The following is a 20,157-nucleotide window of genomic DNA, read 5'->3' on the forward strand; positions in this document are numbered from 1 at the left end:
CAGAAATGGTGTGTGCCAGCCAACCACACCTTACCACAGGACTTAATGATCACAACTCAACACTGGTTTTCTGAGTCTCAGGTAAGGAACAATCGAATGTCTCTAAAAATAGCTTGTTAGTAATCGTTGTTTGTAACGATCATTTTAAAAATGATCTGCAAACAAGACAAGGAGTCATGCTAGCGCTGCTTTGAGATAAATGCAGATGTTAGCATGCTGAATTCTAAGCATGACAAGCAGTTGTGTTTAGATGGTAACCATGATTTAAGATAAAATAAGATTAGTGAGTCTCATGAGATTTGTGCACTTACTTAAACTTAATTTCACTTGTCCTTTTCTTTGTTTGTTCTTTGATCTGTGGTATAGGCCATTGGTATTGGGATTACCGTATTGCTTGCTATAGGAGCAGGAGTATTCAAGCACGTCAAAAAGGATGAGCAAGTCCAAGGAGAAGATAACTCATCTGGTGTCGTAGCCGATCAGGATTTCCAAATATCTGAAGCAAAAGATGACGAGGCCTTGGGCGGTGATGATAGCGTTTAAGTTTCCTCACCCTTATAAAAATAGTGCTAAAAAATGGGCACAACTTCAAAAGCGGAAGAGGCATTGAAGTACTACTGTATAAATCATTTATTAAAGGAGAAATCTTGGATAAGAAAACCCCTTCATTGGCGTTATCACATGGTTACATTGATTGGAGCATGTCTGGATCTTTACATATACTTTACATGAGTTCCTAATCCTTATTGTAATTGTCTTTGTGTATTACATAATCATAGAATTTCATTTTTTCAAATTGCTGTCTCAATACAGTTTTTAGTTAAGTTTCGTGGTGAATTTACCATTTATATGATACTTTGGTCCTTGTGTATGGGAGATTTGAAATGTCTTAAATGTCTAATAAAAAACTCAAACAAAGAAATAAAGTGAAAGTGAAATTGTAATAGGAATTCACATTTAGTTCCATAAGTTAAAACAGACAGAATTTTCAAAAAAGATTTTAGTCACCATATTCAGATCAAGTTCACATAATATGTCCGTAAGTCATATATTCGCTTACACATACTGCATGTTCAGGCCAATGTACATTTCAGGCCTATTTTCCATTAGCAATGGCAAATATTGTGTGCTTACTGAATGGGCGATCACATTTAGTAAGTCCCAAAAAATTTATAATCAAAAGTAGGTAGATGAACGCCTGCACTCCACATCGCTGCCGTACAGTATTATTTATATTTTTGTTTGATGAACAATACATATTGCACATGAGCATTTGTTACCCAAAACATTCTTCATTCATTGGAGTTTTTAGAAGTACAATACTGTTGGTATCCTGAGATTATAAGCCTTTTTATGAATTCAAAAAAATGTCATTGCCATATAGTCGTTTTTCTTATGTGGTCGACTTCAGCAACACAGAGTGTATGAGTTGCTGGGTTAATGTCTGGTAATGCTTGGATTTCACACATAAAACCACCATTTTATTTTTCACGTCATTCATGTTTAACTTTTTTCCCAACAAAAATCATTCTCCACAGTAACCTTATTATTGAAATGCAGGCGAATGTTATAAGCAAAACTACTGTCAACAAAGCAACGATTACATCAACACAGTTGTAGACAAACCAGGACATTTTGTGGGAGGATGTCTGCAGATGACGGGCTCCTTTATGTCTTATGACATATTCTATCCAAAACACCGCCTGGTCCAGTGGTTTCATGGGCTGATCTCTGTGCAGCCTTGAGAGGGTCTGCATGTTTTCCAAGTAAGATGAATTGTAAAGAGCTTTCTTAAGGGCATCTGCAAAGAGGTGTCTATCAAGCATTGCAATATCCACAATCACAGCTCCTCCCTTTGCTCTGACTCTGGAGAGGTTATCAGGCTGATCAAAAAACAAAGGAAGTCCAACTATGGGAACACCATGGTAAATGGCCTCCTGAACCCCATTAGTGCCTCCGTGGGTCACAAACACTCTAGTTTTGGGATGTCCTAAAAGGTCTTTCTGTGGCAGCCAGTTGACCATTAATGTGTTGTTGCCCAGGCTGGCTGGCCTTTGTCCCATATACCTCCACACAACCTTCTGAGGCAGCTGGGCAAAGGCTGCAGCAATCTCCTCAGCGATGTCTTGAGGAAGCTCCGCAACTAAAGTTCCCAAGGTCATCGTAATGACCCCATGATCTCCAGAACTCTGGACAAACTCTTCAAGGTCAGAAGGGAGTGGCTTTGGGGGCTTGCACTGAAATCCACCCATGTAGACTATATTTGGCATTGTGGGACGTGGAAATTCAAAGACAAAATCGTTCCTCATAAGCCATATATCAGCATCCAGGAAAAACGTTGAGTAATCCACATCAGGGCCAAAGTACTTCTCAACTATTGGTTTGTACTGAGGTTCTGTGATGTACGATAGAGTGTACATCCCAAAGATATAACTGATAACATTCATTACTCTTTCACGGAAGGTCATCTTATCTGTCAGCTCTGTTGCAGTGAAGGGAATGTATGCCAGAGGTGAGGGGGCAATGAGGAAATGAGCTTCACCTTGAATGGTCCATCTCACATTAAAAACAAGAGGAATTTGGAGCCGGCGTGCCAGCATTGCCCCTCCGCCAATGCCAGGGTCAGTCAAAACCATATCATATTTGGCTTCATGCAAAGACTGCATCAGGTCATGATCTTCAAACATCCGAACGACCATTTCACTCATTCCCTTATGGAACTGAGAGAACTGGTCCACAACCACTCGCTCCATCTGAATCCGATTCCAGATACGTGACCAAAACCACGTGTCCTTACCCTGAAGCCGGAGCTCTAGTTGTTGTGACAAAAAGGTTTCAAAGTTTTCCTCAAATCCATTAGGCCCAGCAAGGGTGACAGAAGTGTAGAGAGGAGACTTTTCACTGATGTACCAGCTATCAGACGCCCGAACCACAGTGATCTTGTGGCCTTTGGCATGCAGTTCTTCTATGAGTACTTTCATGTTGACCCAATGGCTTCCGTCCAATGGGAACACCAGGATTTTTCCCCCTGATGCACTGGGTAGTTGAATCAACAATAGAGCAAATGTGATCAGAGATGAATGACGCACCTTCATGCTGACAGAGGCCTTAAAAATACACAAAGACAAGTCAATAAAAGGGTACGCTGTGTGTCTGATCTGCACATTTTTGTGTTTACACAAAAGTACATTAAGTGCTGTACTTGGGGTACAATTTTGAGGTACCTTTCTCGAGTATGTCCATTTGATCCTATTTTATACCTTTACTTCAATAAATTTCAATGGGAAATATTGCACTTTTACCTACCCTATATTATTTGACAGCAGTAACTGGGCCTCCTAGTTACTTTGTAGATAGAAAGTTTACATAAAAATATATGACCCCCTTGTAAAATACACTGCATTGTTAAAAAATTAAATTAATGGTCGGCGCATTTCCTCACATTTCCGTTGAGAATCCTCTCTAAACCTTTTAGATGGTTTCAGTCAACATAACAGCTTGAAGCCAAAAGATGACAAATTATTTCATTATTAAAAAATATTTCACAAAAAAAAGCTTAATGATTAAAGTTTAAAAAACTAACACAGATTTGTGCAACAGACTGTTTTAAGACACCTGACCACTATTATGGCCCACTGGACTGAATGACCAAACAGTATTTAAAGTATTTGTAAAGTAAATGACAGTAAACAGTAAAATCTACCTAAACATTGATGCAATACTTTTGATAATTTAAGTACATTTTGCTGATAATACTTAAAATTTTGAATTAACTTTTACTTGGAGTATTTCTACATTGTTTTATTGATAATTTTACTTAAGTGAAGGATCTGAATACTTCTTCCACTGCTGATAAAATAGCACTGGACAGTAAAGTTTATATTAGGCATAATCAGTTGACCAGATGAAGAAAAGCCACTACACTGAAATGAAAAACAAACTGGAATCACTCCTAATTATAATAAGCAATGTTAAACTTCACACTTACACATAACTACCAAGATTGCATAAAAAAATGTTTACACCATGTTTCAAGAAAACACATATTCCATGGCTGTTTTTACTTTACATGTGCTCGTAAAAGAGAATTTTATTAACACTTACTCAGATCCACTGATGCAGGAGAGGCAATCCAATTTAAAAGTGTTGATTCAACTACAGTATTTCCTATTTAATAAGAAAGAGTGGTGAATGTACCTCCGGGTCTATCCTTCAAAGTCATGAATGTGGCATCTTGTTACATGTAGTGTACTATGTACAACTCTGTTGTGTAATGAAGGTGTGTACTGCAGCAGATAAGGGCCCTGTTGTAAACTGTGTTTGCTGCTCACGGCACTGCTGCAACAAGAGTTCATGGTTTAGTTTAACAAAACACATTTATCTGTTGTGCCATCTAGTGTCAAGTATGTGCACCTAGCATTAGTTAGCTAACAAATTCTTATTCAATTGTTCACCTGAACAGAACAGTCATATTTTTTCACAGCTGCTGCACCCATGTCTTAAAACACAACTCAATTTTCCAAAAAACAGATCTGTGATAACCATACAACACCTTATTTTTCAACAGAAAATTACACTGCAAATGCCATTATCCTACTTAAAAACATTCACATATGAATATAGGGGGGAAAAAGTGAGTATTCTTTCCCAGAATGCTTTAATTTGATACTTTTCAGGAACCTGAAAACGTACAATCACACAGTAATTCAAATGAAAAATCAAAGATTAGAAAAATTATAAAAGATAACTCTGTAGATATTAATATATGAAGATAATTTTGTGTGGTAGAACTGTTTGAATGTCCTGTGAATGTAAAACACTGTTCTTTTCTATTTTACATGAGTGATGTAAACAGACTTAATGGTGCTGTGTGAGCAAACACTTGGGTGGGTACTCTCCATTGGCAGCACTTTACCTTTAAGGCTGCCTATATCTTTGTAGGGATGTGCATCTCCATCTCTGAGGCCAATGCCATACACATCTCGATACCTGGGCATTAAAGTTGCATATGAAGTTACTAAAAAGTGACATTTTAACTTCACATATTTGCTTCTCTTGTGCTGCAACTCAGTAAGCTGTTAGACTGTTTTATTTTGACCTCTAAAAACACTTGGCCCTTTGCCTTTTTAAAAGTCCTTTGCAAAAAAAAATTGTAAACAGGAAGTAAATTCAAATGTATAACAAGTAAACCATTTCTTTGTTTGCTGATGGGGCTGGGTGGTACAAATGCACGTATTACAAACTATTGGTGGAACTTGGTTGTGATAGTGGCCGATGGCAGCGCAGTGTACGCTTTGCTTGGAGAGAGGAAGAGGTGGTAGTGACAGCCTGGCTTGCTAAACCCTTGGTTACCAAAGGTTCATCATATGTAGTTTTACCCTCCACTCTGTAAATCCACGAGCAAGCCTCCCCACTTCCAGGCCATCCATCCCCAAGAGTCAACAGCATCATAGAAGCCGGATTATGGACGTGGGAAGTGTAATCGACTGATTAAATCGACCGCTATCGGCCTTTTCCTGCTCCAAACTATGGTTATTATATTGGCCTTAAAAGAACACTATCGGTCAACCTCTACTTTGGTTGGTTAATCTGCAAATACATACACATTTTTGAGGCTGTAGTGTGCCGCATATTGCACTACATTATAGGTGTCCTACTAAAAACTACCATATTGATAATATTCATCAATGTTCCTCCATCGACACCTCAATGACAGAGCACAAAATCTGAATTTTGTTCGCCCAAAGGCATGACAGGTTTCTGTTAGATGACATTGGACTCTCCCAGTGTTACTGTGATAAATATCAAATCTGAAAGCTAAATGAGGGGCTTTAATTCTTACCAATGCAACATCTTGTCTGGTAATTAAACCCTTCGATAAAGTAGAATTTGAGCAATTCTTTTGATTATGATTATGCGATTATATATTATATTATGATTATAATTTTCTTACATGCTGAATTAACCTGTTTGGGGCCCCCAGCGCAATTATGTGCTGTTGTGCCACTGTTGGCTGCAAGTTCCCATTAAGCATATAATATAATATAATATGCATGCTTTATTTAACTAAGAAGTCAAAGACAGGGTCAAAAAGCAGCATCCAACACATAATGGCAACAATACATATGACAAAATAAAGTGTTACATAATACAGTGCATACACAAGGTGGCAATACTTAGCTGTGTGTTTGTTAGGTAAAACAACCACAGCTGTCAGTAACCACCTCCTTTATCCTAAGTTTAAAACCAGGGGTGTCATGTACAGAGCACACTGCACAATATAGATGGCAGCTTTATTATGTTTTTGCAGACATAGAAACTAACCAGACCAAAACCAAAAACCCTGTGAGCAGAATATAAACTTAAACTATAAAAAGGTTAGTGCCCACTTGATATTGTACTGATAGGGTGGAAACTCCCAAACAAAATTGCAATTAATGGGAAAAAAAACAACCAACACACAGCAAACCTGGGGTTTCTGCTGCAGGTGGAGGTATGACGAAATAAAATTATGGCGTGCAGTAATAATAAAATTTAATCAAGTGTAATTTACTGATGTACATTGCGGTTAAATGAAAGTTGTGTCGTGGCAGAACTGTCAAATAGCCCTGACAGTGTAGCCTACATTATGAACCTCACCCTCCAGCCCTTTGTTGTTGTTCTCACGCTAACATGCGAGATCCGTAGACCGACTCGACTGCGCGGTCACATCCCGCCCCGACTTCCCCTCTGCCAGCGGCCTGGTGGTTTGAGATGAGTAGAAGATGTCGGTTTCGGGGCTGAAGGCCGAATTGAAGTTTTTGGAGTCAATTTTTGACCCAAACCACGAACGATTCAGAATAATAGACTGGAAACCCGATGAGCTGAGTTGCCAATTCAATGTAACAGGAGAGAAGCTGCTGATCATTCACTGCAACATCACGGTGAGTCCAGGCCAGCTCTGCGCACAAGCTAGCGTTAACCCAGCCACTGACTATCAACTGAAACCAAATCATTCCGCGGAGGCTTTCGTGTTTACAAATTAATCACGAATAAAGTGCTCGCCTTTATTTTCACGTTGTGTTCAGCCATCGAGATTAAAGCAACCTCCTCGATTAAAGAAAACAACACGGCTCCAATGTGAAATTCACTTTGTAAAAGTCTACGTCGATTAGTAACGACGCTGCGGTAGCTTTTGCTAGCTTGTTAACTGAAAGTAACGTTGACGCTAGCTTGTTAGCCAAAATAACTGCGTTACTGTTGGCAGTACTACGGCTGCTAACTTTCTAACTACTGAACTACGTATTTATTTAATCGTAACCCTATTCAGTTTAGGAACGGGGGAACTTTCACAACATCACGTATCTTTTTAAATTTATATTTCAAAGAACATGTTTAATCTGAAGAGACGTGCCGATGAGTGTCGCTTTCACATCTTTATCGTTAAATAGAGGCGGTTTAATGGAATGTTGTTGTACTGTGTTTTCTGCCTTTTCAGTAAATAGACCGATCCCACTGGCGAACTTACTGACATATATTAAAGCTGGACAACAAATTATGTAAAAAGCGATACGACGTAGTGACGAAGGAGTCTGCATTGCTTTCAACAGACTAATAATGTGAGCTTAGTTGTGTATATATATATATTTTGTTAACGTGGATATCGTCGTGTGGGCCTGGTATTTTTATGCATTTAAACACCAACTCCTTTGAAGCGGTGCATATGCATTTTTAGTAAGGTGAATTATCTCCAAACATGTGCAAAACACAGGATGTCACAATGTAAAGGCGATGTCACCAACAACTGAGGGTCAGTCTAGTGGTGGCACTTGTATTTGTGTGGTGCAGATCATTCACTTTACCATCTTAAATGTCCTCACGAGCACATCCTCATCTGTAAGAAAAACATCCACATGCATGATTCACCTTAGTCTCGTTTTTTTTTTTCTTTACGTGGTTACGGATTAAATGTTATGATGGAGATGTCATGGGACTCAAGCTGAGTCAGTCTGCATCGCCTTTGAGACAGCTCATTGTCAGAGAAACCAGAATTACGGTCTTCCCCTTTAGAAAACCAGCTTATTTAGTCGAGCAGTAATAGGAAAAGCGGGACGTGTGTTTGCCAAGTGTAGGATTGAGAACCACTGCCTTTGTTATCTGTAGTGATGCAAATGTCAAAGACTCACGCCTTGTTCATGCAATCATAGGGAGGCACTTGTACATGCACACATTTTTACAGGTGCTAGGCAACAACAGTGTGCACAAAACACATTTCATGGCTTGATCATATATGAATTACTGTTAAGGCCAGTTTCCAACTTGGCGAGAGCATTTACCTCAACATAAAAATCTTGCTTACATAATTATGCCTATATTTTTTCTGAAAGCTCCAGTGTATCTTCTCTTGACACTTAATAACACATAAGTGTCTGAAAACTTGACAAACATTGGTGCTTTGTGTTAGCCAAAGTAAGTGCACTCAAATTTAATGGATACAGCACTTTATTGTCAGCGCCTCAATCTCATAGTATTGGCAAACCCTGACTCACCTGTAACTTAATATGAAACATCACCACTGCAGTATAATTATGTGTTTTATTTTTCTTTCTGGAAATTTGACAGGATCTGTCCCACTGAAAATTATTCATATGTACCACACACATTTGAGCCTGCTTGCTAGAATACACAACGGTCCGGGTATAGCTTTTCCTCTACTATACCATAACCCCCCACAAATACAAATGCCGTTATTGTCATTCTAGTTGTACAGTGAGATTCAGTGTGCAGTAGCAAGCTACAGAGATGAAATGTAGATATGAATTATAAGCATGAAAGAAAAGTATCGAGCATAGCTGTAAGATTAAAAGGGTAAATAGACATGAGAAAGGAAGAAGGTCTGTGACCCAGGAATATGATACACACAATTTCTAAGTGGCAGTGTGGTCAGCAGTTTTTGGTGATAAATTAGGCCTTTTATAATTCTGAATTGTCTCTTGTGTCTTCAGTCACGTAAACTGAAGTCCACACATGATTTGCCAACTGGATTAAGGCCTAACTGAAGGTTCAGCCACTCGTCATCCAGTGCTGGAGATGCTCTTGCTCTGCATCTGGCAGTGGACAAGTCATTTTGCTCAGTGGGTGGCTGTGTGGGCTAAGACATTTGGTCTGTCTTCATTTGTGGCTTCAGAATAAACTTTAACTTTTTATGCAGATGATATTTCCCCGGGCACCATTTTGATTTCATAAAAGCAACAGAGTTCAGGTGTTAATATATAATCTTCAGCCATTGACGTACAAGAATGATTTGCTGAATTTACATGTCTAACTGTTCTGATTGCAGGAATCTTATCCCTCAACACCCCCAATATGGTTTGTTGACTCCGATGATCCCAGTCTGGCGGAAGTGTTGGAGCGCTTAGAGGATGTGAGAAAAGGCAGCACTTTGGTAAGTTGACTGATGTGCATCCAACGTCACAGACACTAACTAATGATAATGTCTCATAAGTTTAGCGCTATAACAGTGGAAATGTTGTAGAGCGGTGTAATGGTAGTTTGGTTTTCATTATTGATTTGTTTTACATCTCTGATTTCACCCGCAGCTTCTCCAGCAGCTGAAGCGCCTCATTTGTGATCTCTGTCGGCTTTACAATCTGCCACAACATCCAGATGTCGAAATGCTCGACCAGCCTCTTCCTGCTGGACCGATTACCCAAGAGCGCAAGGTACTCACCTAAAACGAGGGTAAAATTCAATGTGTTTTTGCTGTGTGTGAGAACTTGTGTGTTTGTCAGCTCACAATGTTTCACTACTCTACAGCACGGGCCATCAGATGAGGTGACGTCTGAAGAGGAAGAGGAGGAAGAAATGGCAGAGGTATTAGTTTCAGCTCAGAGGATTCATATTATTTATAGCTTAATGGCTCATTTTGTTTTATGTGCCGTTTCTAAACACAATTGATACATTTACAGCAGGACATTGACCTGGACCAAGACCTGGACCACTACGACATGAAAGAAGAGGAGCCAGCAAATGGAAAAAAGTCAGAAGATGACGGAATAGAGAAAGAAAATCTGGCCATCTTGGAGAAGATTCGTAAAAACCAGAGACAAGATCATTTGAATGTGGGTGCACATTTAGTTCTTCCGTTCTTCCATTTTTTCTTTTCTGAGTTAGTGACTAATAGAGTGTAGAAACAGCGGAGCTACTTTTCCCTTTAATTTCTCTTTGAAAGTAAAGAGCATTTTAGTGAATCAGAATCTAGTATAAAATCTACTAATTTAATCAAAATTCTTTCAAATGTCTTCTCAAATCTAATTAGATTTCACAATTGAAGGTACTTAAGTTTTTGCACTAAAAAAGGTTTAAAAGGCGATTTGTTCATGCTGGAGTTTAGCAAATGTGGATATTTTTCCAATCAGAAACCATTTGGCAAAATGGAACCAGTTATTGGATCACAAACCCACTCCTGGATAGTTTGATGATTAGACCGGCTCATGAATTAGTCTCTTCTTTTCCTTCTGACAAATTAAAATTTTTTTTCAGTCAGTTTGGCCGTGCTCAGATCAACAGTAGCACTGCGTTCAAAATGCAGACTCAGCGTTCCTTTGACTGCTGACACTGTGGCTGCTGCCGCAGAGGGCTCCATTAGGAAAGAACCGCTAGGCTGTCCAGCAAAAAGTTAAGTTGGCTGTCAACTTTTCGCAGCAGCACAATCCAACATCATCAGGCAGCGACGTGGCCTCAGTGATGATAAAGATTTCAGCTGGAATCATGAAATCAGAGCATCTGATCTTTTGCAATCAGGAACTAAACACCAGATACATTGGTGAAATGATCCAAAAGTAAACCAATTCAAATAGCTGGATTTATTCACCTTCTATAAAGGTCATCATCTAAATCATCATCTGGCCCTGTTTTTTCTATGTTTTGGGTTTGAAATGACCAGAAGTTTTTAAATTGTTCCTGTAGATCGCTTCAGCCTTCAGAGAAAGCGCTACAGTGGCTGTAATGTAATCCTTTGGGCACCCACGCCGTCTAAGTACATCCAGTAAAAGTGCTTGTTTTTGCCGCAGACAGGCTCAGATTGTTATTTGAAGTCTCTGACAACATTACAGAAAAGGATCCATACAGAAATTGAACTATTAGATCCTTTTTATTTAAACAGAAACAGCCATAAGATCGCTCTCTTCAATGCCACTAGGCTTCACTGACAAAAACTATGCAATTATACCTCAAACAACACATGAGTTGCTGGTGTAGTTGCTGTGACTAACGTGTTTAACCCTTTAACGTCCTCACCAAGAAAAAAGCAATGAAAAAATTTATTCTTATTTTATTTCCTTGGGGCACTAATTACAAAAATCAATGTTTTTTTTATGAACATTTTTTATGAGCATCTTATTGAAAACATGTTTTCAATAAGATATAGTGAGTCAAAATGTGCTCTACCATATGGTTGAGCAGAAGGTTAAAGGGTTAAAAAAACAACAACCCAGAGTCGCACAATAACACAAACCAACTAACCAACCGAGGCACCAGTGAAGCAACATTGTGTTCTGTGAGGTAAAATTATTTTTTTTGTCAATGGAGTCTGGTGGTGGCTTTGAACCGACAACATAACAACTGCTTCTGGTTAGACAGAAATGATCTTACACGTCTGTCTCGGCAAGGCTGCTTTTCCATAATGTTGTCAGGCACTTAAAATAGCAATCTAAGCCTGCCAGAAGCAATTGGTTTTATAATTTAAAACATCTTTAAATCACTGGTGTCATTACTGCATTGAGCATTGAGTTGCTTTATGATCCAAGGTTTCTGTTATGGGTATACAGTTGAAAAGATCACTGTTCCACATTGGAGAGTTGGTTTTCCTTTCAAGTCTCAATAATCCAGCAACATTGTTGATGGATGGAAATGAACAGGTCTTTCACCTCAAGGTCTGTGATTGCCCTGATGTAGCCCTGCCCATCTCTACAGTGCACGGTCTGTTTGATTATTTGACCAGGTGTCCGACCATCTGTGTAATTCACCTTTGTGATTAATGTTGCAGGGCGCAGTGTCTGGCTCTGTGCAAGCCTCAGACCGCCTAATGAAGGAACTCAGGGAGATCTACAGATCACAGAGTTACAAGACAGGTGACTACGATGACACATTTCCCTACAGTAGTGACTTTTGTCGTTCTAGCATCTCATCAACAGATAGTAGTAAAAACTCTCTGTGTGTGCGCTGCTTATTTCACAGGTATTTATTCAGTCGAACTAGTCAGCGACAGCCTTTATGAATGGCATGTCAAGTTAAGGACGTAAGTACTCACATTCAGTTCTTCAACTTTGCAAATATTTTGATGTATTGTGTTTTCTGTCAGATTTGACTTGTTCTTTATTACAGGGTAGACCCGGATAGTCCATTACATAGCGACTTGCAGGTCTTAAAAGAAAAAGAAGGAGTGGACTACATTCTGCTCAATTTCTCTTATAAAGTGAGTCCTGTGATAATATTTGTCAATTGTTCTTTTGGGCCGGGGGCAGAGTTTTCTTGACACTCAATTTTTTTTTTCTTTTTCATATGACAGGATAATTTTCCTTTTGACCCACCTTTTGTACGGGTTGTCTCACCTGTGCTCTCCGGAGGGTGAGTGTGTGGTGATCTCCACCTGCCCAGTTTGCATATGAAACACTGTGGAGAAAGTATTGACTCACTGGGACTTGGCCCACATTTGTTGTGCGCAGAATTTGGAGATGGGTTCTGGACATCGTTGGGAGAGATTTACTCATAATATTAATGGAAACAGAAAACACAGATTTGAAATAAATAACTCCAAATGTTTCCCATCATATGTGGTTGTTGAAGCTGTTGCAGATGTGTTGATACTGCGCCCTGCTTGCTTACAAAGCCAACGTCAGATGCTTTGATGAATCACTTAATGCTTTAGATGGTTGGGCTTGATTTTATGCTACATCAGTACTATGTAGTACAGGCTTTGTGATTTGCTTATGACTGGCTGCAAATTATTGACTGTGACTCTTAAAAGTAAATAAAGCATCACCATACGCCACCGCAGGTAGGCTATCAAATGCATTTAAACAAGAATCTGTGGCAGTCGATTCAATGTTTTAACGCTGTGCTACCTATCGATCACACATCTCAAATCATACTGTCTGTTGTTCTGATCATCAATAATAGGTATAAAAAGATGCCTGAAAATTACTGCCTGCATTTCTTGGTACATCCAAAATGTCATTGCACAACAGTTTCTAGATTCAAATTGCATCTTTGCGGAAATGAAAATCTCTCCCACAAGGTAAATTAAGACATTGTGAAATAAGTTTGAAGCACAATAAATTTGTAAAAAGTCAAGTGAACAAATCAAACAACCAAATGTTCATAACTGCCTTAATATACAATATTTGATACTGAAGTTTTTACTTTTTATTTCAGTTATGTTCTAGGAGGAGGAGCCTTGTGCATGGAACTTCTCACGAAACAGGCACGTAGATGAGTTTGATGCATCTTCTGACATAATTTAGCTAAACTTTAACAGCAGAATTAATGGTTTTGCGTGTGTGTGTGTGTGTGTGTGTTTTCAGGGCTGGAGCAGTGCCTATTCCATAGAATCTGTCATTATGCAGATAAATGCAACTCTGGTTAAAGGGAAAGCCAGGGTGCAGTTCGGAGCCAATAAGGTAACTGATGTCATTCAGGGCAGCAAGAATTTCTGCTCTCCGCTCACGGGGCTGTTCGCTCCCTCTGCTCCCTCCCTTCAGGCAGCTCTGCTCAATATCGGTCCACACCTAACTCGGATTTCACCCCGCCCCGCTCAAATAACTCACCACTCACTCTAAAAACAGAAGAAACCTGCGCTGTATTTTTGTCAATTTCTACCTTAAACATTAGTCTGACTTCACAAGACTAATTCTCAAATAAAACATGAGCTCAGTAGATTCCTTTTGTTCTTTCCCAGACTACTTTTAAATTCTATTTCCTTTAAAAATCCATAACCCAACTCAACTCGAACTTAATTTAATGTTTCTATGTTTCGTTTATATAGTTGTTAATACTTGACGAGCAATTTCAGTGCAACTAACAGAGCATCATTCGTTTTTCAGAACCAGTACAATCTTGCCAGAGCACAACAGTCGTACAAATCCCTCGTGCAGATTCATGAAAAGAATGGTGAGTAAACATTTCTAAATGGTTGAGGCTCAGCAGAGACACAGTGGTCTGGATCTTTTGGCAAAGGGGGTTTTCTCTTTTCTGTTTTCACAGGCTGGTACACACCACCTAAAGAGGACGGATAAGGAGCTACTACCACTATGCACTGAGAACATGTCTTTGGGTCAAAGTATCTTGTTTTCTTTGGAATATTTCCCTCCCCTCTGACTTAACTGGGGATATATCATCTTTCTCGCGGAAACCATCTCGTTGGCTCATCTGACAAGTATTCCTTCGCCCCGCTCCGGGAAAGACTCTGTTCTGGTATCACTTGGCTTCTCCCCTCAGTGTTTTAGTGAAGATGATGAGGGTATCACTAGTCCTGTTTTCTAAATATGCTCATTTGTCTTTAAAAACAAAAAAAAAACTTTTCTCCCTTTAAATGTGGGGAAATGCTTTTTTTCTTTAGCTGCTTTGACAAAGTGGGCTTCACAAACAGTCAGTTACTGCTCTTTAAACAGGAATTTAAAACAAGATTGATACTGAAGCTCTTAAAGTGGCACCTCACTGCACCTGTTTTTATTGAGCGCAGTTTGTTTTTCCTTTTTTTTTTTTTTTTTTCTTTTGGAAATTACCTGGTACATAAATGCAAGTATTGTTTTAGAAATATTATTGGGGATTGTTTTTATTATTTGAGCATCCTAGTCAACAAATGAGCCAATTTTCATATGTTGGAAGCTTATCTTAAAATTGAGATGACCTACCACTCGGCATCTTTTAGCCCTTACTTTTTATAGCGCATGAAGAATATTGGGCCAAGCAGATTCCAAATGCTGCGTTATTTTTTCCTTTTTTTTTTGTGAACTAAGTTGTCGGTGAACAAATCCACCGGTGGTTAACAATGAAAGGGCCAAAGGACACGAAATAACTCAGTATATATTTTCACCAGAAGACAATAAGTTGAGCATCGTGACACCATTTTGGACGGTCTAACAGAGTTGATGTTGAAGCTAAAGAGTTCAGTATGGCTACTGGTCTTTCTGTTGATTATAGTTGTAGAGGTTCACGGCTAGTTTGATGCTGAAAACGGACTCCCGTGTGTGCAAAGTCAACAGCATGTTGCACAGGAGTGTCGTCTCAACAGCAGGCATAAACATAGTTGGGAAAGGCTTTACAGAGGGAATACATTAAGGCGTTTGGACGGGTTTTCCATCATTCTGCCCAGTTTTGCAGCAGATTTGTGTGTCATATCTTCCTGACATACATTGTTTGCAGTGGTTTGCATCTGCCCAGTTTAGATTTTGAAAATGCTACCCAGTTACAAGGTGGCTGTACCCTGTTACAGCTGGACTAACAATCCCCCCCCCCCCTCTCTCTGCTGTCTCCGTTTTCTCAGTCAGCTTTTAAACGTCCCACCACTTGCAGGGCTTCCTTTGCCACAACAGTATACCACAGATGTGGATCCGGGAGGATCAATTGTAGTGCGATAAGAACTGACCTGAAACAATCTGCTCTGACTTTGACCATGCAATATAGGGCAGTACACCATCAGTACTGCTGCTCCCCGTACTACAGGACACACACTGTATCTCTCTATCTATCTGTTGGCTCTTTTGCAGTTTATTTGTAAACACTGTCTGCAAAAGTACGTTTGAATGGCAACTCAGGTAACAAACAATACGTAGGAGGTGAATCTGTACATGCACACGTTGGGTTTTGGGTCGTTTTCTTGGATTAATTTACGCTCTGTAACGCTGACGTTTGAACTTACTCACCCCACTGATCTGATGTCAGAAACAAAAAAAAATCGTAATGAGCTTTACAATAATATGAGCCACATGTTTGTTAAAATGAAGCAATGTAAGTGGAAGGATATTTACAGAAAGATGCCATTTTAACAGGATTGCAGTAGCATGATGACACCCCCCCCCCCCTATTTAATGGCTCATAAATACCAACTGTAGTACATTTTTTATTTTTTTATTTTATTGACTATTTTTTCCCCTCAAGTACTGAAGTAGAATTGATTTCAGGCTGTGATCTTTAAATATTCCTGATGAAAATGTTTGCATAACTGGCAACAATGTGCCTGGAGAGGTCAACTATAACAAATTAAATTCTGGGGTAAATATTTTAATATCAGGAAAATGTTTGTTTTGTGTTTTTCTCTGAGCACACTCCTCCACATCCTGTTGTTACATGTCTGATACAGCTGAGGGGGGAGGAATTATCAGGTATCAAGAAGTGTCGTCACCTCTAGAAGGCCTGCTGTGTCTGGAAACGCTGGACCGTAAACTCTCGGAAGTTTTGAGCACATCTTCCCCCGCTACACAGCCTTTATCCACCTGTGTGATCGCCTCCCTCCAAAATGCCAAAACTCTGGTCAGAGGGGACATTAAGAGATGGTTGAAGTTTGATAGTCATGCCGTGGTGAATAGACTTGCACGCTTCTCTAACTGGACTGTGTGTTGAAAGGGTTCATTTATCTCAATTGTCAATTCATTTTCTGGCACCAACCAACACATGATGAGGTCTCGCGCCGTTGGCTGGCTTTGGTTTTTGTTTATTTTTCATTTTCCATTTGAAGAAATTTTGACCATGTACAGAAATTTGTAAACTTGCATCAAGTTTATAAATAAAGAATTTTAAGATTATTGCTGTTTTACTGGTTTCCCTGTCTCTTAATGGATGCAGGTGTATTGGGCCGATGCTGATATTTTATTAAATGAATAACATAATTTACTGCTGACACAAGTTTTGTACTAATTTGATAATGTATGATGCTGTCAATTTAAGTGAGTAATGGATCACACAGTTATTAGTTTCAGTCATGTGTTCAGTCTCACAGCTACAAATCCACTTTCAACAGTCAAGTTTTCAGGACTTTGTGAGTAATATATTTTTTGCGATTTCCAAGAAGGCTCTCTGGAATGAACTACATAATTTGGTACTAATTAAAGGAACAATAACTAAATATATATGTATATAGAGGAAAGGATTCATGTGTGAGCAGCATTTGTGAAGTGTGATCAGAGCAAAGCAAAACCCTCATTCTCAATAAAGACGTTTCTGTCTATAATTGAGTCCTAAAAATGTTATTTTGCAGTGCCGTGTGAATTCTTCAACCTGCCTTTTAAGTCCTTTTGTATAAAATTGTCTGTATCTTGAGACAAGAATAAGGCCGCTTGTGGCTCTTAAGAAAATTATGATTTTAGAAGCTCCGTCAGCACCGAACTGAAGTGCAGCACTTGAGTAAATATCCTTAGTTCACCACTGACAACAATAAGGAGCATCAGCCCAAATCTTTCCTTTGAAGAAGAGGTTAAGATTTGTCTGCATTTTGTTGCTGTGTTCAACCCCAACTTGTGAAAAATAAGAGAAGTAACTGGATATGTTGCCAGGCTGATTCATCAGATGAAGAGAGTTGTCCTCAGGGAAAATGTTTCTTAAATTTTATTACCTTATTTGCAAAACAGATGTTCCTGTCCTCTATTCACAAGAGCTGTTGAGGTTATCGCAGTGATTCAACACTTAAACATCAGCGTTGATTATGAGTAGGAGTCTCTGTTCAGTTTAGTGTACACTTTAAGTTTTAACCAAAGGCACAAGTAATAATTCAGATTAGGTTGAAGGGCAAATGAAGCTTAGGAACCTTGTTCAGACTGGAGGGTGTCTAGGTTAGCTGTGTCCATGAAAACTGTACATCTCCAAAATATAAGAAAGTTTAGTTTTTACTGTTTTTGCTCTATTTTTCATTCTTTCAAACTTATACTTCACTTAAGGCTCATGGACACTGCTATAAAGTTGAATAGATACATTTCGGTCCTTAGACCTTCATCGGATAAATGAATGGAAGTAAAAGGACAGTGTGCAGGAGATTTTTCTATTCTTTCAAACTTCAACTTCATATGGAGACTGAAGGTTCCACATCCACAGCAGTGTAGCTGTAGCTGGTGGCTGGTGTGTGTGGAACACCCTGGTGCTCATAAAATAACAAAACAGGATGCAACAAGAACTGTTTAATATCTATTAGGGTAAGACCAAATAATACAAAAGTAATACACAAAAATGTATTCCTCATTTACTTCACTCATGGAGACACAGCCTCCTCGAACGTTTCATTCACCTAATTAGAGCATGTTTCTACTGAACGTGTTTATCCATGGCAGATATTTACCTCACCTCAAGTAATTATATATTTATATCTAGTTATGATATAGTACATGATAATACATATCAAACAACATACGGTACATGTGGGAACATGGGGGAGTTAATGAGAAATGGCTTTCAGAAGCTTTGATACAGCGACATGAAATGCAGAGTATTAGCACTGCAGTTCGCGCTACACGATAACTATACAGCTGTTCTTTCCATCGTCATGTCAACTGTGCTGTATGTACACATGGCAAAAAGTTTGGACTGATCCAAAATTCACCACAAAACCACGATAACATACTCCACACAGAGAGAAGTAGCTTGCTTGTTCACCTTTGTGCATATTTTACACGTAATTTATAGAACCGCTCGGCTAAACTTTGTGCATTTACTAACAGATGAGCGAGTGAATGGTACGGGTTGCAGGGTTATACTCCATGACTACTGTATGTGCATCTGCTGGTGAAAATGTTATGTAAAATTATACCAGTGGTGTCCAACTTGAAAACAGGCCCATTTTTCACTCCCTAACACTTTACGTTATGATTACTTACTATTCATGTCTATATGTGAAGCCTGCACACCGGGACCCCACTTGATCCTAATATTTCTACTGTTTAATACATGTATGTTAGTATTGCTCCACTGTGATTCTCTGTGAATATAGTTTGCATTGACGTCAACAGTCAACCCAGTGCAAACATTACTTAAAAATGTCAAAGTATTAGAATTAAAAAAAGACAACTCAAATCTGTTACCCACAGCCATGGAAAGACACGACGAACATGTGCTTGAACTTCATTCGCACGTCATCATCCAAAATACAAAACAAACAAAAAAGAAAAAAGGTTGGTACAAAAAAACAACAAACAGTCTACTGAATACCACATCATCACAATCAGACAAGACAACTCACAGGTTTTGAAATAACGAGCATTCAGACACGTATCATCACATCTGTTTCAGGTCTAACACTGTATTAATGTAATAACCATCTAATCTCGAAGAGGTTTCCAAAGAAGACTCGAGTGACACGAGGCAGAAATTTTTTCACTGAAATCAATGACACCGTCAGGCCTCACGAGGGCAACACACAGTTATTCTCTCTCTCCGTTTCACTTCATAAAGAAATAATTTGCTTGAGTTTTATATTCTGTTTTCTTTTTATATAAATATCATACAACAGCTACTCATAGAATTACACCAACAGCCACGAAATGACACACTAAGGCCTGAAATCCAGAGCTTCAGAAACAAGTAGTCATTTAAGCATTGACATGGAGGGGTGAGTGGGAGAATTTGCCGAAGGGGGGAAAACATCCATCACTTCATACACTGCTATGACCACCTACAACAATGATTATTAATATTTACTGCATGTCCAAGCTGCAAGTGATTTGGTTTTCTTTCACTTTTGACCTGTATAACGTTGATTTGGAATGTTTTATCCAATGAACCGCAATCCCAAACACTGCATGTGCTTCACCTTTTTACATGTTGATGCTAATTTATTTCACTGAAATCAACCTGCTAAACACATAATCAGCACGTGATGACGAAACCCAACACACCGAATGGTTGAATAAAGGTCATAAGAGGAGACAAAAGCCCGACATGATGACACTTAAAGGGCTTCACAGGTAGAATTTAAAAGCAGTTATCACACCTTTCCTGAGAATGTAAAAAAAAAATGCTGAATTAGACTGAAACGTTCACTGATGCAGAGCAACTTCCCATCAGTAAAAAAGAAAAAACAAACAGATTTAAAACTTCACAGAGATGGGAAATTACTTGATACTTTTAACTCATCTTTTTCTATTTTCAAGTCCTGATTCTATTGTCGAGATTTTGGCCAAGTTTAACAAAGTTTAC

General features: G+C 38.9%; 1 protein-coding gene and 1 pseudogene across 1 annotated transcript; one reads left to right on the plus strand and one right to left on the minus strand.

Annotated features, from left to right (window-relative positions):
* Positions 1–1,441: 1,441 nt before the first annotated feature.
* On the minus strand, positions 1,442–4,271 carry LOC139201445 (UDP-glucuronosyltransferase 2C1 pseudogene; annotated as a pseudogene).
* A 2,433-nt stretch (positions 4,272–6,704) lies between these two features.
* ube2q2 (ubiquitin-conjugating enzyme E2Q family member 2) lies at positions 6,705–17,210 on the plus strand. Its single transcript, XM_070830634.1, has 13 exons — positions 6,705–6,923; positions 9,320–9,424; positions 9,579–9,701; positions 9,796–9,852; positions 9,948–10,100; positions 12,026–12,110; positions 12,217–12,277; positions 12,364–12,454; positions 12,548–12,606; positions 13,414–13,462; positions 13,563–13,658; positions 14,082–14,148; positions 14,242–17,210. Exons 1-13 carry the CDS (start codon positions 6,765–6,767, stop codon positions 14,271–14,273), a joined length of 1,137 nt encoding a protein of 378 aa, XP_070686735.1. The 5' UTR covers positions 6,705–6,764; the 3' UTR covers positions 14,274–17,210.
* Positions 17,211–20,157: the final 2,947 nt, after the last annotated feature.

This window comes from Pempheris klunzingeri, chromosome 5 (assembly GCF_042242105.1).
Source record: "Pempheris klunzingeri isolate RE-2024b chromosome 5, fPemKlu1.hap1, whole genome shotgun sequence".
Classification (NCBI taxonomy): Eukaryota; Metazoa; Chordata; class Actinopteri; order Acropomatiformes; family Pempheridae; genus Pempheris; species Pempheris klunzingeri.

Bases quoted from the DNA above. Each gene is read 5' to 3' on its own strand.
- ube2q2 (XM_070830634.1), top strand. From the start codon at position 6,765: ATGTCGGTTTCGGGGCTGAAGGCCGAATTGAAGTTTTTGGAGTCAATT. The intron at 9,425-9,578 runs GTAAGTTGACTG...TTTCACCCGCAG, and splicing joins TGAGAAAAGGCAGCACTTTG to CTTCTCCAGCAGCTGAAGCG. The intron at 13,659-14,081 runs GTAACTGATGTC...TTCGTTTTTCAG, and splicing joins TGCAGTTCGGAGCCAATAAG to AACCAGTACAATCTTGCCAG.